General features: G+C 50.8%; 5 protein-coding genes across 5 annotated transcripts; 3 read left to right on the forward strand and 2 right to left on the reverse strand.

Moving 5' to 3' along the window:
• Window positions 1–1,365: 1,365 nt before the first annotated feature.
• On the reverse strand, window positions 1,366–2,916 carry A1O9_05660 (uncharacterized protein; the record flags this gene model as incomplete). The annotated part of the gene is made up of 1 exon (XM_013404876.1): window positions 1,366–2,916. The coding sequence occupies one exon, from the start codon at window positions 2,914–2,916 to the stop codon at window positions 1,366–1,368; it is 1,551 nt and encodes a 516-aa protein (XP_013260330.1).
• Window positions 2,917–3,852: 936 nt separating this feature from the next.
• Window positions 3,853–5,340, forward strand: A1O9_05661 (uncharacterized protein; the record flags this gene model as incomplete). Its single annotated transcript, XM_013404877.1, has 1 exon — window positions 3,853–5,340. One exon carries the CDS (start codon window positions 3,853–3,855, stop codon window positions 5,338–5,340), a length of 1,488 nt encoding a protein of 495 aa, XP_013260331.1.
• A 570-nt stretch (window positions 5,341–5,910) lies between these two features.
• Window positions 5,911–7,653, reverse strand: A1O9_05662 (uncharacterized protein; the record flags this gene model as incomplete). Its single annotated transcript, XM_013404878.1, has 1 exon — window positions 5,911–7,653. One exon carries the CDS (start codon window positions 7,651–7,653, stop codon window positions 5,911–5,913), a length of 1,743 nt encoding a protein of 580 aa, XP_013260332.1.
• Window positions 7,654–9,568: 1,915 nt separating this feature from the next.
• A1O9_05663 (uncharacterized protein) lies at window positions 9,569–10,813 on the forward strand (the record flags this gene model as incomplete). The annotated part of the gene is made up of 1 exon (XM_013404879.1): window positions 9,569–10,813. The coding sequence occupies one exon, from the start codon at window positions 9,569–9,571 to the stop codon at window positions 10,811–10,813; it is 1,245 nt and encodes a 414-aa protein (XP_013260333.1).
• Window positions 10,814–12,503: 1,690 nt separating this feature from the next.
• A1O9_05664 (uncharacterized protein) lies at window positions 12,504–13,778 on the forward strand (the record flags this gene model as incomplete). The annotated part of the gene is made up of 2 exons (XM_013404880.1): window positions 12,504–12,869; window positions 13,005–13,778. The coding sequence occupies 2 exons, from the start codon at window positions 12,504–12,506 to the stop codon at window positions 13,776–13,778; spliced, it is 1,140 nt and encodes a 379-aa protein (XP_013260334.1).
• Between the last annotated feature and the right edge of the window lie 666 nt (window positions 13,779–14,444).

A 14,444-nucleotide genomic window follows, 5' to 3' on the forward strand; every position in this document is an offset into this window, starting at 1 on the left:
GGCCCAAGGTTATCGGAGAGACTGATCCTGATCTCCCTTGCCAAGGTTTGCAAGGCCCAGTATTACCAGCCTATACAGTCTACTATGCCATAGTACACCCCCCCCCCCCCCCCCCGGCTACACAGTATACATCAAGTACCTGCAATTGACTCGGTTCAGCTCGCGATCAGGCCAGGCTTTGCTTCCAATTTTCCACCATAGACTCCGCTGGCCGGGGAACGATGGAGTGGGCTATATAAGGCTCCGTACGTCGCGTTTTCTCATCTTCTCGCTCATCATTGGCATAATAAACGCTGTGGAGTCCGGTTGTACAGCCCTAATTGATTTTTGTTTTTAATAGGCGCAAGCAGCATCCAAATTCGGTGCGAACTGAAAGCAAGATCAGCCTCCAACAAAATCGATACGTCACTCTTCTGGGATAGATGTCGTCACACCTATACATCGGGGGTAGCTTCATGATCACATGTCTTCAATGGGTGAGGAAAACAAGATACCTTTTGGAATGCCACGTATGTGATCGCTCACGTGATTTCGAGATAAAGCGAGCCAGGGGACGACAGGATGCTTCGAGGATGCGTCAGCGACGAGCAGGAGTCGATGGGTTTGATCTTCTTTGCTGGTCTCAGAAGATTGCATTGATTTGGAAGTCTTGTACAGCTAAACTGGAAATGTCAGGTACAGATAGTCGCCGACAAGTATAAATCTAGGGGCACTGTTCTATAGAATCTCCGCTCAAACCCAAAAATGTATGGCCAGCGTCACCTGTTTAGCACAAACTACTTGATGGCCAATGCCAAAACCATCCTCAAAGCCCCACCGCTTGAAACTCATTTTACATATCACGCTTTCCCATCTCCGCGAGAGAAGACCCCAGAGGACGCTGACACGCTGACATCTCACGGGGCCAGGCCGAATTCTCGTGATGGTTCCCCAGGGCATACGTAAGGAACACCAGGACCGGCACTATAAGTGTGCCACACAGTGTACCTTACTGGGCGAGATGTCATCGCCTGGATTCCATCCGTCGTCCTGCAATCGCGCCGTCTTTGACGGCCTATTATGTACAAGTGAGCTCTGAAGAACTCTCAAGCACTGCAAGCAAGAAGCTTCGACCGGAGCTTGACTTCAGTGCCAGCCTGGTGTAGGCCCTCTGGCAAATTATCCTCACAAGCTCCAAGTTCTTTTAACTTTTTTGAATAATTCCCTCGCTAAATGTTTCTCTGACGAAATGTGGCGCCTCCATGTTCGTATGCTGATCAGACTTGCCGCTGCATCACTCAAAAGTGCAACGGCGTCCATTGAGCTTCTCGATCGGCGTATATTAGAGAATCCAATTTTCTCGTGAGATAGTGAGAACTCGTCAGCCTAGTTTGCGCAGTACGCCAGATCTTGTAGCAAATCGCCAGCCTTGAGGTCGACGGCACCAGCTTTTGAGTCTTCAATGCCGAATGCCAAAAACAGATCATCATCAATATGGCCATGATACTTTTGCACATGGCTCTTCCAGCTCATGCTCGTCATGTAAAACATCTCGGTGTGTCCTTTAGGAGGCTCTTGATCCTTCCAGAGGATTGAGCCTGACTCATTGGTGAATGGTCCGCGGCCAGAAATCCACAGCGGCCGCTGAGAGATGGCGTGGATAGCGAAAGGGGCATCACGTTGGAGAAGCATGACATAGGGCTCGTAGACCGGATGGTAGTCCTTGGATACCTTTTTGTGGAAGATGGTTATGATGAAGGTGTTAGAGTCGTTAGGGACACATGAAGAGTCCACACGCTTGCAGAGCGTGATCGAGAGAGAATTGGTGGCTTGATGGAGCGACTCGCGATCTGGGCCCACGGTCGGCAGATACTTTGCCATGCACATTTTGTCGCTGAATTCGGCAGCAGTAGCCAGGTCTGGCCCGATCGACCCATTGGCTGAGAGCTGAGCAAAAACGCGATTTGGAAAGATGTCGTAATGAGCGTACATCTGTTCTTGGCTGTCCCAGAAGAGGAAGAAGTTCTTCTCCATTTCTTTGTATGGCATAGGTCGTTCGACCTCGGTTGCTCTCTCGAAGATTTTGGACAAGGCAAGCTGCTCTAGACGAAAGTCCTCGAGTAACATACGGACATCCTGGAGCCAAATGCTAATGCAGGTAAAGATCGATTGCGACCCGTACAATATATACGGCGCCGACGGGCCATAGAAAACCCGGGCATCACGAGGTCCATACTGAAGATTCAAGACGGCGAGATCCCCTTCGCAAGTTCCTTGTATCGAAGGCTCCACGGGCAATAGCGTAGGAGGGGTGATGCAGCTCAACACATCCTCCCAGAAAATAGCATCGCAGACCATCTCCTCCAGATCCACATGCTTTTCGCAGCTTCCTTCGTGCTGGCCGGCAATGATCCATGTGTCGTGCTTGGTGGGATGTGGCAAGATGTTGGGATTGTATACGATATGGTTACCAAATTTCAGAGGGAAGTATTTGCGGTTTTTGGTGGAAAGAGAGAAAATTTCGCGATGGTCGAGTTCGGTCGTTATAGGGGCCACATCGGTAATGTCGCCGGTGCCGTTCTCATGGCCATCGCCATCGCCATCGCCATTGGAGAACTCTGCACTGGCGAAATCACCAATGTCACTGGCAGCGCTGTCGGCGGTCTTCTTAACTTGGTCGTCACCGATTTGCAGATTCGAAATTAGTTGCGCAAGGCCGTCCTCCTCAACGACTTCTTCCACTTCTGGGATATTGTCGACGTTTGGGTCTTCGTTGTTGACGACTAGAACGTCCTGCACTCTGGCGACTAGGTCTGGTTGGCTAGCAGGTTGATAAACGACTTTTCCATCGTTGATACCGAAAATTAAGATGATGCACACGAAGACGATTAGCGGGCAGACGAACACGACCAGCTTCTTAGCAGCAAAGCCCGACATTCTGCTGGTGTGGTGCCACCAATGGTTATGGCGACGTCAAAATAACCATAAAAACTGACAGCTGAAGAATAGGGAATGGCAGGTGGTGAAGCTGTGAACGTCGACTACTTCAGTGTCAGACTCTGCAGGTCCATCGAAGTGCCTGCGTCAACAATCGTGGACCGGGCGATGTGATGGATATTTCTCAGCTCCGTTTTCTTTCCCATGGTAGGGAACCCTTGCCTAGCTTGGCCCGGCATACCTTAGTCTGTCTGTCTTGTCTTCGGTGCAAGAGGTTCCCCTCGTCTGGTGGGAGGAAATTCTTTGACCAAACAGAAGAATTATTGGGCTCCAGTTTCTCCAAACTATTGGACGCTCCGTAAAATTGGCTCTGTCTCAAAGATGGGCCAGAACTCTAAGCATCTGCAAGGTGCTTCTTTTATTTCCCGGTCGCGTGCGTTGCTTGATAAGAGGCTGTGAGGCTAACTTCTGATAGTTGGACCCACTCCGGCCCGGGCGACAAGATAGGCCACACCGTGTCGTTTAGCGTGCATGAAGTGCCCTCCCCTGAGAAAAGAAGTGGGCTTGTTCGGCGGACACTCCTGGAACCTCAGCTTGGCCTCGATTGTTTGCCTAGACCAGAGATCTGCGAGCTAAGGGTAATTAATGGACACTAACTTCTGTACTATGTTTGTGTATCAGTACTCGTACACAAGCTGGTGCCCGTGCCATCATTGTTTTCGCATCTCACTGAGGGAAAGAAGAACGTCTAAGTCATCCATTTCATCTTCTGGCTCTGCTGAGTGGGAATGGTTATTGAAAAATAGTCGAACTTTTTACCCCGTCACAGAGGGATCCAAATCTGTCAGGCAAACCATCACATTCCCGAGGCCCAATTTCCTGCATTGATCTGAAGACAGCAACAAGATTAATCCACCAAGGTTCTTCTGACCTCCAATGTCTCGCTCCTCGCTCGATGGCGAACTCGCAGAAAAGGGCCTCGCCGAGGTCCCTCTGCTAGAAAATCGAGTGACCACAAAGCTCGCAAAGACAATCGTTGCGTTCACCGATTTCCTACGACATTCAGTCTGGCCCGGATCTCGCAGGCCAACAAGGCAGACATCATTGAAAAGCACGGCGTATCTCGATGGCCTCAGAGGTTTTGCGGCCTTGCTAGTCTACATATTGCACCATCAAGGCTGGGGTCACTCGAATGTCGAAGGCAGCGAGTCAATCTTGGGAGATGCCTTTGGCTGGAACGGGCAGTACTATTGCGTCGGGTTTCCTGGAATTCGTCTTCTCTTTACAGGTGGGCACGCAGCCGTCCCCATATTTTTCGTGACTTCGGGCTACGTCCTGTCTCACAAATCACTATCGTTTATCCACGCAGGGGACCTACTCCAGATGGCCGAAAACCTGGGATCTGCTATGTTCCGGCGATGGTTGCGACTCTATCTACCCATCCTTGCGACCACCTTCATCTGGATCACACTGTGGCATGTTTTCGGCCTTCGGCACACCGACAACCTCAGTGACCCACCCGAATCCAACTTCAGGGACGAGATCTGGAAGTGGTACTGCGACTTTAAGAATTTTAGTTTCATCTTCGAGAATGAGCCGTGGAACGGATACAACAGCCCGTTATGGACCATTCCGAAGGAGTTTCGTGGTTCCATCGTCATCTGGACCGCCCTACTCGCCTTTGGGCGCTTCTCGAGAAATGCCCGCCTGTGTTGCGAGGCAGGTCTGGCCTTCTACTTCCTCTACATCGTGGATGGATGGTATTGTGCTGCCTTTGCCATAGGATTGCTTCTCTGCGACCTAGATCTGCTCGCTCAAAGGAACAATCTACCCTCGTTGTTTTATCGGCTCGAACGGTGGCGAGGCCGGATTTTTCTGATTCTGTTCCTAGCCGGCGTCTACTTGAGCGGAGTTCCCTGCTCCAGCAGCGACATTGAGCACTTAAAGGAGTCTCCCGGATGGTACTATCTCTCATTTCTCAAGCCGCAAGCCGTCTTTGATTTCCGCAACTTCTACCGCGTGGTTGGTGCGACTTTCATCATGGCTGCCATACCCCGACTGCCCTCTCTTAAAGGATTCCTCGAGCTATCATTCTGCCAGTACCTAGGCCGAATCTCATATGCCTTCTACCTAGTTCATGGACCCATCCACTGGGCAATTGGTGATCGACTCTACGCCGCAGTAGGCCGGGTACGCGGGGCCCACATGGACATGGCACCTGCATGGATAAACCGCTTCACTCTGCCCAATTACGGCCCGTTTGGGTTAGAAGTGAATTTTCTCATTCCACATTTGGCCCTGGTGCCTATGACTTTCTGGATCGCAGAAATTTGCACTAGGCTATTCGACGAGCCAAGTACCAAGGCTGCACAGTACTTGTACAACGTTTTGTTGGACAATAGCAGTGTCTTGGAGAAGCGGTAGTCATGATGGAAACGGCTAGGCAGCGGGCGTTGATGCATTTCGGATTGGAAGCGGCTTCAGGGTAGACTTATACCACTCACTAACAGCTCTCGGAGCACATTGGTTCTAGTATCAGAATGAGAATATTTTGCATATGTGATTTCTTTGCAATAAGCAGTTTCCTCAAGCGCGAACCTATTTTTAAGTTGGCTGATACGATACTGGCTTTACTTTTTCAATGTGCGTTTTGGTCTGAACAACGAGTGCCAGATAGCACGCTTTGATTGGAATTCAATCCCCGTTTTTGATGGAGTTTCAAATTTCCTATGCTTGGGATTGTTTTGATGACGTCCCTTTGATATCTCTCAATTACGACAACGTGATATGAAATGGCTTGCTAACATGCCTTCAAACGTGGTTGGATTACACTTTGGGTCGCCATGACCCGAAAACAGGAAAAGGGCCGAACGCTCCTGGTTTGACCAGCAAAACAGCACCCATAACTCCAGAAAGCTTCCAGTGTGGACCATAAGTTTGTCAGCTGTGAAAATCCGTTAAAAAAAAAATAACACCGCAGCTGCAGTTGGTGCTTCAAGGCTTTGCGGACCGCGGATCGACCCACGGACCCTTCTTATCGCGGAAAACCTCGTTTTCGATCTCGTCTGAATTGCATAGAGTCTCCCAGCTCAGCCATAGAGGAGTTGAGGCGTTCTCAGCCATCATGCCACCCTTGCTGTCAATGGAGCTCCACCACCGCTGCCGGCGGATACCCTTTTGTTCTGGCATCACGGCAACAGGGGCTCGAGGCGCAAGCACCCGCGCGCTGAGTTGCTCTCGGAGCCGTGGGAACATCCACATCTTGTCCCAGTCGGTATTCATATTGTGTTTGGGGAGGTTGAAGTGGATCGTGGACGGAACAACACCGGTATAGAGATGAGTATAAAGCGGAACACTGGACCAGGACCGCTGTGCGAGGGTGGCTTCTTCACGAGTGCGTTCATCATCGTTATCGTCATCGGTCTGGGTACTGTTATTGTGTTTGGCACTCTTCCAGGCCTTCGGGATGGAAAAAGGAGGTACGGCACGTGCGATGTCATCTGGTAGGTTGGTGACACGTACTGGAGGTGGAATGCCCTTTTCTATTGACCATCTGGCTGCATCTTCGGGCTTGGAGTGAGAATGCCAAGCTAGATCCTCAGGTCTGCCATCGATAGTCATGGTGAGCTCTCCTAGATAGTCCGGACCGAGATGAAACTCGTAGTCGTCTGAATTTGCTGTGTCGCTGGTAGGGAAGAGGGTTGAGTTGGCGCTGAGGACCATTTTGCTGCGTTCGTCCTCGAGACCAAACACCCTGTTCACACGTGCTATCAAACGCTGCAGTGTCGCGAGATGTCGCTCTCTCACAAGTTCTCGGTAGTACTCTTGTTGGCCAAAGACGTCGTTAAAGGATGCCTGATCGGACCCTCGGCTGGGATTCTGAAGAGCAACATTGTGCACTGCCTTCAGAAGCTTGTATACATCGGCCACAGGGCCCATCATAAAGCCTGAATTCAGCCAACGCGCACGTGCGTGGCGAGAATCCGTGTCAGTCACGTTGCCATAGACGTCGTGGGCCAGTTCTGAATCAGGGACAACATAGCAGATGGGCTCCGAGTTGTCTTGCGGCCAACACATGTTCTGGGCAGCCATGATGATTGTCTGTTTGACGCCTTCTCTGTCCATGGCTCGGCCCAGACGGCGGCGTATACGGTCATTGTGTCTATTGATTATGCGCTGGTAGCGGTCGAGAAGTACGATAGGAGGTAGTTGGAACCACATATCAAATCCATCGACCATCAAGACCAATTCTTGATCTGATTCAGGGCCTAGGGACTTCAGATAGTCCAGTGTCCCCGTGATTTTGGCAATATGCAGTCCGCCAAAGCGGTCTCCGCCCGAGTAATGCATTTTCCAGTTGATGAGTCTGGGTGTAGGGTAGTCAAGAGCTGCAGCGCTGAAAATGTTCTTGCACAATCCGGCCCCGCTTGAAGTTGCTGGGATGAGAAGGTGAAAGAAGCTGGACGAAGAAGTGGAATCAGAAGTTGACAGCGCCACCCGATGAGCAGGCGTTACATATAGCAAGCTGGCCACCAGCACAAAAGATAGGAAGATGGAGACTCGAGCAGTCACAGATAGACGGACAAGGCATCGCCATGATTGCCAGGACGGCGAATTACTAGGTCTCGAGAGCGTTGCTTGATCGCCATCAAACTCGTCGCCATGATCCACTCCAGGTACACTCCTGTACTCAACGACATCTTGTCGGTCGTGGAAGAGGCCCTTTGCCCACTTCATGACGGGCAACATGTTCTCCCAGCAGCGTCGAATAATTTAGAGCAATAATCGTGGTGCAGGGGAAAGAGAGACCAGATCCCATACCACAGAGCAAAGGGATTGTGGGAGAGAGAGTTTAGTCAGGGTCAAGCCTGAGAGTGTTGCTAGCGACGCAGGACTTTGTTGAAAGGGTAACTAGAAAGAACCAATAGTACATACAGCACGAAACTTACCATTGACAGCTCGTACCGTCTATACCTTGGTACAAAACGTGTGAGAGGAGGATGCCTAAGAAAAGTTTCCGGGAAGTGGAGAACTACGGCTTGGCTGGTCAAGCAGATCCACCTTCAGCCAAAGCCACTGACAAGCTCCGAACTGTAGGGTCTACCCCTGAGGTGGAAACTTCCAATTCAGCAACAGGCGCATCAGCCATAAATCTACGGCACAGGACAGGAAAGTGATGAACATTGGTTTTATCATCTATCGGTCATGCTCAAGCTCGAAAGACAAATTCATGACAAGACAGATAAAAACATGAGGCCAGACACTCCTCAGCCAGCCTTATGGAGGGGAGGGGAGCCCAATCTATCTAGATTCGGGAGTTTATTTATACAACAGCTAATGATATACGTAGTAATTAATCGGGTCATTATAATTTGCAAGGGTATAGGACAAATAGCACGATGACGCCTTTAGAGGTTTTACATTTTGAGAATCCTCAGGTTTTCTTCCAGAGTTAGTAAAGCCTAGCTTAAGACACAAATTAATGAGCTTGAGTGATTCTATCTCTGGAACTGAGCAAGCACAGTTATGCATTATCCACGGCTGCGGTTTCCGTACTACTGTACGTACCCGTGCCCCTGTCGCAACATCATGAGCTGATCTGGGCCGGTGAGTGTTTTCCGGAAACGCCAGCACATGTGTAGAAACGCGCCAAAACTAGGAAATCACTAACATTGCGCTCCTAATTAGGTTTCCCGCAGATGTAGATTAGTAAATTGCATGGAAGGCAGCTGAATCGCGTGTGCCGAGAACTCTATCGATACACGTTCCAGGGGCTTCGCTCCGGGCCGGTCATGCATGATCTATCTGTTGTCGCGTCATGATTACGAGGGCCGAAACCTTGAGCAAGGAGCGCATCTTACAGCCTCCACGAGCCCAGAAAGACTTGGCTTGCGTGGACGCCGACTGTAGTCTCCCTAGCTTAATCCCTTTGGCGGCATTATTGAACTGTTCTTGTTTTGCAGAGAACACAATGCAAAGCTAGATATCACCTCCCACGTGACATATCCCTTATCACTTCTTCCGCGGCACGCCTTGTGAAAAGGAAGGGATACGAGATCTAAAGTTCAGGTCGAGCTTGCTATTACGCTGCCCACGGCGGGCGAGAGCTTCTGCGCCACCCTGTAAAACTCGCGAGACAACGCTTTCGACGATACGGCGTCGAGACTCAAGGGACTCGCCAGAACCTCGGCACCGTGATTGTCACACAACCCCTGATCAAGTGCGGTCTAGCCTGGGTCCACATAGCCCAACAGTCCGGCTGGACAAACGTCTGAAAGAGCGGCTACTGTGTATCTCTTGTGGCAAGTCATGATTCAAGGGTAGGACCAGCGTGTGAATGTGGGCCCAGAGTGACGCTCGATACTTCTCCATTGTGCTGAATCCGACAAAAACTGGATTTTGGGAACCTCCTGCGACTTCGCCAGGCTGTAACTTCTCGACGTGCTTTCAGTTGATGTCCTCATTACGACCTACTCGTCGTCTATCGATGCTCGAGCAGTAAGGTTGAGCAGCTCTACCTACACACCCTTGCTAGAGAGGCCTCCCTCAGAAACCTAGTCTATAAACCCTACTGGCCTACCTCATCTTCCTCGAGCACAATATCGAGAACATATGCGACCGTATCAAACGTTTCGGTCGATAGGAATTCATCATGAAGCAGTACCTCATGGTTATTTCTGCTCTACTAGCGGCAGGGATATTCCTGCATCTGGTCATCGTCAACACGACAGGCTCCTTCTCTAGCGCCGCACAAGTAGAGATGCAGAGTAATATTCCTGCGGGCGATTCGACAAATCGCGTCGCAGAAGCCAAGGGGCCATTAGGCAACTCGAACGACATCTCCAACTCGACCCTCGGTTTTCAAGAAGTGTTTGTGGTCAACCTACCCGAGCGAACCGACAAGAGAGATGCCATTGCAGTGCAAGCGTCGCTCACCAACATAACATTTAAACTTTCTCCTGGGGTACGTGGTGATACGATATCAGAGAAAGCAAAGCCCTATGGAATGGAGAAGCTGCTTCCTGCAGAAGTCGGCGCATGGAGGGCCCATTTGAACGTGTTGCAGAAGGTGGTGGAGAATCGCATCAGCTCAGCCTTGATTTTGGAGGACGATGCAGACTGGGACGTCAGTCTCAAGGCCCAAATGACCGAGTTTGCTCGTGGAACGCGCTGGCTCATGAACCACACGGGACCGTCGTACTCGCCCTACGGCGACGGCTGGGATATTCTGTGGATCGGACACTGTTCGGCCCACTCGCACCATTCCGACACTCGTCGCTGGGTCATCAGGAAGGATCTCACAGTCCCACCACCAAGTAAACGAGACGCAATGTTACAACCCTATGATCTTGGGTATTGGGAAGGCGCCCCCGATTTCGATACGCAAACACGCATCATCTACAAGGCCGGTTACGGATTCTGCTTCGCAGGTTGGGCAGTGTCCCTTCGAGGGGCCGAAAAGATTCTCCACAAATTGAGTATGCTTCCGTACGGACTGGCCGTCGACCTTGGTGTCGCTGAAATGTGCGCTCACGGGACATACAACATAACTTGCCTTGCACCCTTCCCAGCATACGTTGGCATCTCGAAACCTGCCGGCAATTCTAGTCGCGGCAGTGATATTGTGGATGGCAGCGGCAAAGGACGCGCCGGCGACCTTGCAACCAGAGGCAATCCCGGCGCAAAATTCCGCGAAGAGCCAGAGTCGGAGAGGGTGGTGTTCTCAACGCGGATGAACATCCCGCGACTGCTCATTGGCGACACCGAGTTTGAGAGCAATTATGCTAATGTCACTGGTCGAGTCAAGAGCATTGACGAAATTACTTCCTTCACAGGCACAGGGCATGGTGAATGGTTGCCTGACCCTCTACCAGTCCAGGACCCGAGTGGACTTTGAACAGCCCTGAAACGGTCCCTTTGGACAAACAGTCCGAAGTGTCAATCGCTAAGAGAAGTGGCGAGCTTGAACGGTACTTACATGTCGCCGATGCGGGCGGACTAGTGCTGGATGTTCGGAGTTCATGTATCATGTATCATATAATCTTGGGAAGGTCTTCTCATTATTTGTTTCGAGCTTTGGCGCAGGCACATTGGGGAAAAGGCACTAGACTCTGACGAATCTACTAGATATTATATTGACGGAATGAGAAAGCCAAAACAATTTACTGGATGTCTGCATCTCTAAAAATCGAAAACAAAATTCCTCGCTTTCGTCCGGGTGGTCTTGGTTGGTCATATCAAACGCACGTTGCAGTTATCGTGCCCTTGGCATAGATATTTGCCGAAATCTGTCAAAACCGTCAAACTCTCGAGTGGCTGATTGGTCTATGTATCTAGATTTCTACGACCTGCGGCGAGCCGACATGTCCCAAGACGGGGAAAATGCCTCGATTTGAAAAGTACCCGCCAAGATATCATACATCGCACACTGCCAATGCTTTCATCATCCTCAAGCTTGCTTCGAGCATAACAGAGCTATAATTGCGCTGCCCACCGTCGCCACAATCAGACCTAACAGGTTCAAAGGAGTGACCACTGCGTGGAAGAGTACCGTTCCAAGAACGATAGTAGAACACTGCTTTAGGTTGCCAATCAGTCCTAGGGGTCTTTCGCTTGGCCGGCTCCGAAGGCTGTCCGCGCGTTTTTGGGGGGCTTTTGGTTGAGGGCGAGGGAGTGCGACAAGGGGCCAGATTGAACTACGGCGCCTCGGCCTCGCTAGCTTAAAAGCCACGTGGAACGATTTCCGAAGCTGCATAAACTTCCCCGGTCGTGCATTGCACTATTAATAAGGGGGTGGATTCCCAATCGTTCCTAGACGACCTAACCACTAACCGGTTGTAGTATAGCCCCTTTTTGATTGTTCCGACCACATTTGGCTTCGTCTGCCTGTCAGTCCAGCCAGCCTACCACGCAGTGACTCACTCGAAAAGAAAGTTGATGCAAATGAGATTGAGACCCAAGGTTTGTTCCTCAAGCTAGTTGATCGTCAAGTGCTTGTAAGGCTGATCAGGGACGCCGCTTGGACGAAACTAGCACGTTGAGAGCTCCACCCTGGATGCTGCTTCGCACAAGCAATTGTGTCTCAAGCCTAGGAAAACCTTTGCCATGGGGAGTCTTTCTCGGCTACTCCGTTTATAGATCACGGCAGAGTTGCGAGGCTATCACTGTACAGTGTACACGCGCAATCATACCTCATTTGGTGGCACTCTTGACAGACGAGCTGGCCGTCCTCGCTCACTCATTCAATGTTTCAAGATGCCTAACTGAATTGGCAGATCGTCCAGGATCTCGACCACGCATATTCTTTTCTGGCCGAGCCTCCGCTGCCGCGCGGAAGCATTACTTTGAAACTCCAGCTTCGGCGCCTTGAGTGGCCCAGGAACGGACATACCATCATCGACACCTTTCTTTGTGCTCAACATTGCACTAGAGTCAGCCATACCCACTTCCACGGTGGGAGTCAGCCTGTGCTACAGACGCCTGGAGTGTGCTAGATCATCTTTCACTTCTTGTCCATCACAAGCGACGTTGATCTGTAGCAGCACCTTGTTGTCGCCCGTCAACCACAGGAGACGACTGTCATTGATATGACCGGCTCCATGGGCGACCTTAACCTCGACGACGATTTGGACTACGCGCTTCGAGGCCTGGGCGAGGAGTCGCGTCGGCTGACGTTCCATCTTGAACCTCGCAGTTTTCTCCAGAAGTTTCCATCAACGAGATCATCCGGTGAGCTTCCTTTGACATCAGAAGCGAAGCATTCCACAGTTACTTGCCCGCCAACGTACTCTTCCTCTGAAGATTCATTCACCTATGATGGTAAAGACAGCGAGCCTGACGTCCCTCTGCTTTTCACCGAGAAGGGCGAGGATCTGGAATACCAGCCGAAAAGTACCGATATAACGCCGTCCAAGTCTCGCTGGCAGCAATATCTCGATGGGATCTGGATGCTGGTGAATGTGGTTAGCACTGTCGTTATTGTGTTTCTAAACAAGATGCAAGTTTTGTCCTGACCAAGGACCTCCCGCCTGCTATCGCTAACATTGACCAACAGTGTTTTCTCGGATCCTCAATTGGGCAAATGCCAGATCTCGATAGCGATATGGCATTTCACCGCCACCTCTAGCTTGCTGTATGCGTCGACTGGTCCACCGTTCCGTGCGTTCGAAGCCGTACGTATCCCCATCCGCCAAGTTCTCCCGATATGCATCTACTTTGCGGGCTTCCTGTTGCTGGGCAATCTTTCGCTTGCTTTGAACGACATCGATTTCTACCAGCTCGCCAAGATCATGACCACACCAACCGTGGTCGCATTGAGCTACGTGCTTTTTCGCAAGAGAATCACCTCAGCTGCATTCCTTGCCGTTGTTATAACCTGCTTCGGCGTGGCACTGGTGACGGCCAAGAGCTTCCACACCAACGCGACGGGAACCGTTGTCGCCATCGCGGCTTTCACAGTCACGGCCCTCTACCAAGTGTGGATCGGCAAGAAAATCGAGGAACTCAACCTTTCACCACCTCAGCTACTCCTAAACCAGGCTCCAGTGTCTGTCGTGCTTCTTTTACTGGTTGCGCCCTTGGTGGACACCGTCCCTGATTTTAGCACTGTGTCTTCGAGCGTCTCCCTCGCCCTTTTTGGTTCCGGCTTCGTGGCCAGCTTACTCAATTTGTCGCAGTTCTTTATCATTGGCCGCACCTCGACCTTGACCTTCAATGTCATCTCCCAGGTCAAGACAATTCTCATCATTGGCATAAGCTGGGCGTCGACTGGGAAGATTTTGAGTCTAGTCGAGACTGTTGGCGTTTGCATGGCCTTGGGAGGCGCATGGGCCTACACGCAGACGGCGAAGCGCTCTGGATAAAAATTGATGATGGAATTATAGATTTTGATCAGATTGTGGATTTGTCATCCAGAAGCGATCGATTTTGTGTACTACATTGCAGCAATAAGGGATCGTAATGCATACTTTTCCATCCATCAATTCATCCGTGTTGTCATATCGTCCCACCCTACACCGACCATCCGACCGGCGTCAATCCATTACCATACCTAATATATTTCGATAGTCAAAAAAAGCAGCGTCTCAGTCCCTGATCTGCGGTGACCTCGGGATCCTGCACTGGTCCATCCGGATGACACCAAGTGTGGTGACAATGTGTCATCATGGCCAATATGAGCTCGGATTTGAATATCTACGTGGTTGATCGAGATGAGGTTGAAGCATGCAGCACCGAGGGAAAATTGCAGTGAAAACGTGTGCCGCGACTAGAGAGGCTCCTGAGTACATATAGCCAATGCGTGGTCTGTCATCAACGTGCTAGCAAGGGGGTGTAGCGTAGGTCAAGGATGTCAGGGATTTAGTATTACGATAGAGTGGCATCGACTTCCTTTCCATCCTCCAAGCGCCTGGAGCTCGGCGCGTTCCTGGAATCTCCAGTTGGGTTGCCTTGCTGAGTTCTCTCTCCACTTGGGTAGTTTGGTTGCTTGGATTTGTTATACCATTCGCAGAAAAGGACTGGTGCGTCCA

Source organism: Exophiala aquamarina (assembly GCF_000709125.1).
Source record: "Exophiala aquamarina CBS 119918 chromosome Unknown aczIA-supercont1.4, whole genome shotgun sequence".
In the NCBI taxonomy this organism is placed as follows: Eukaryota; Fungi; Ascomycota; class Eurotiomycetes; order Chaetothyriales; family Herpotrichiellaceae; genus Exophiala; species Exophiala aquamarina.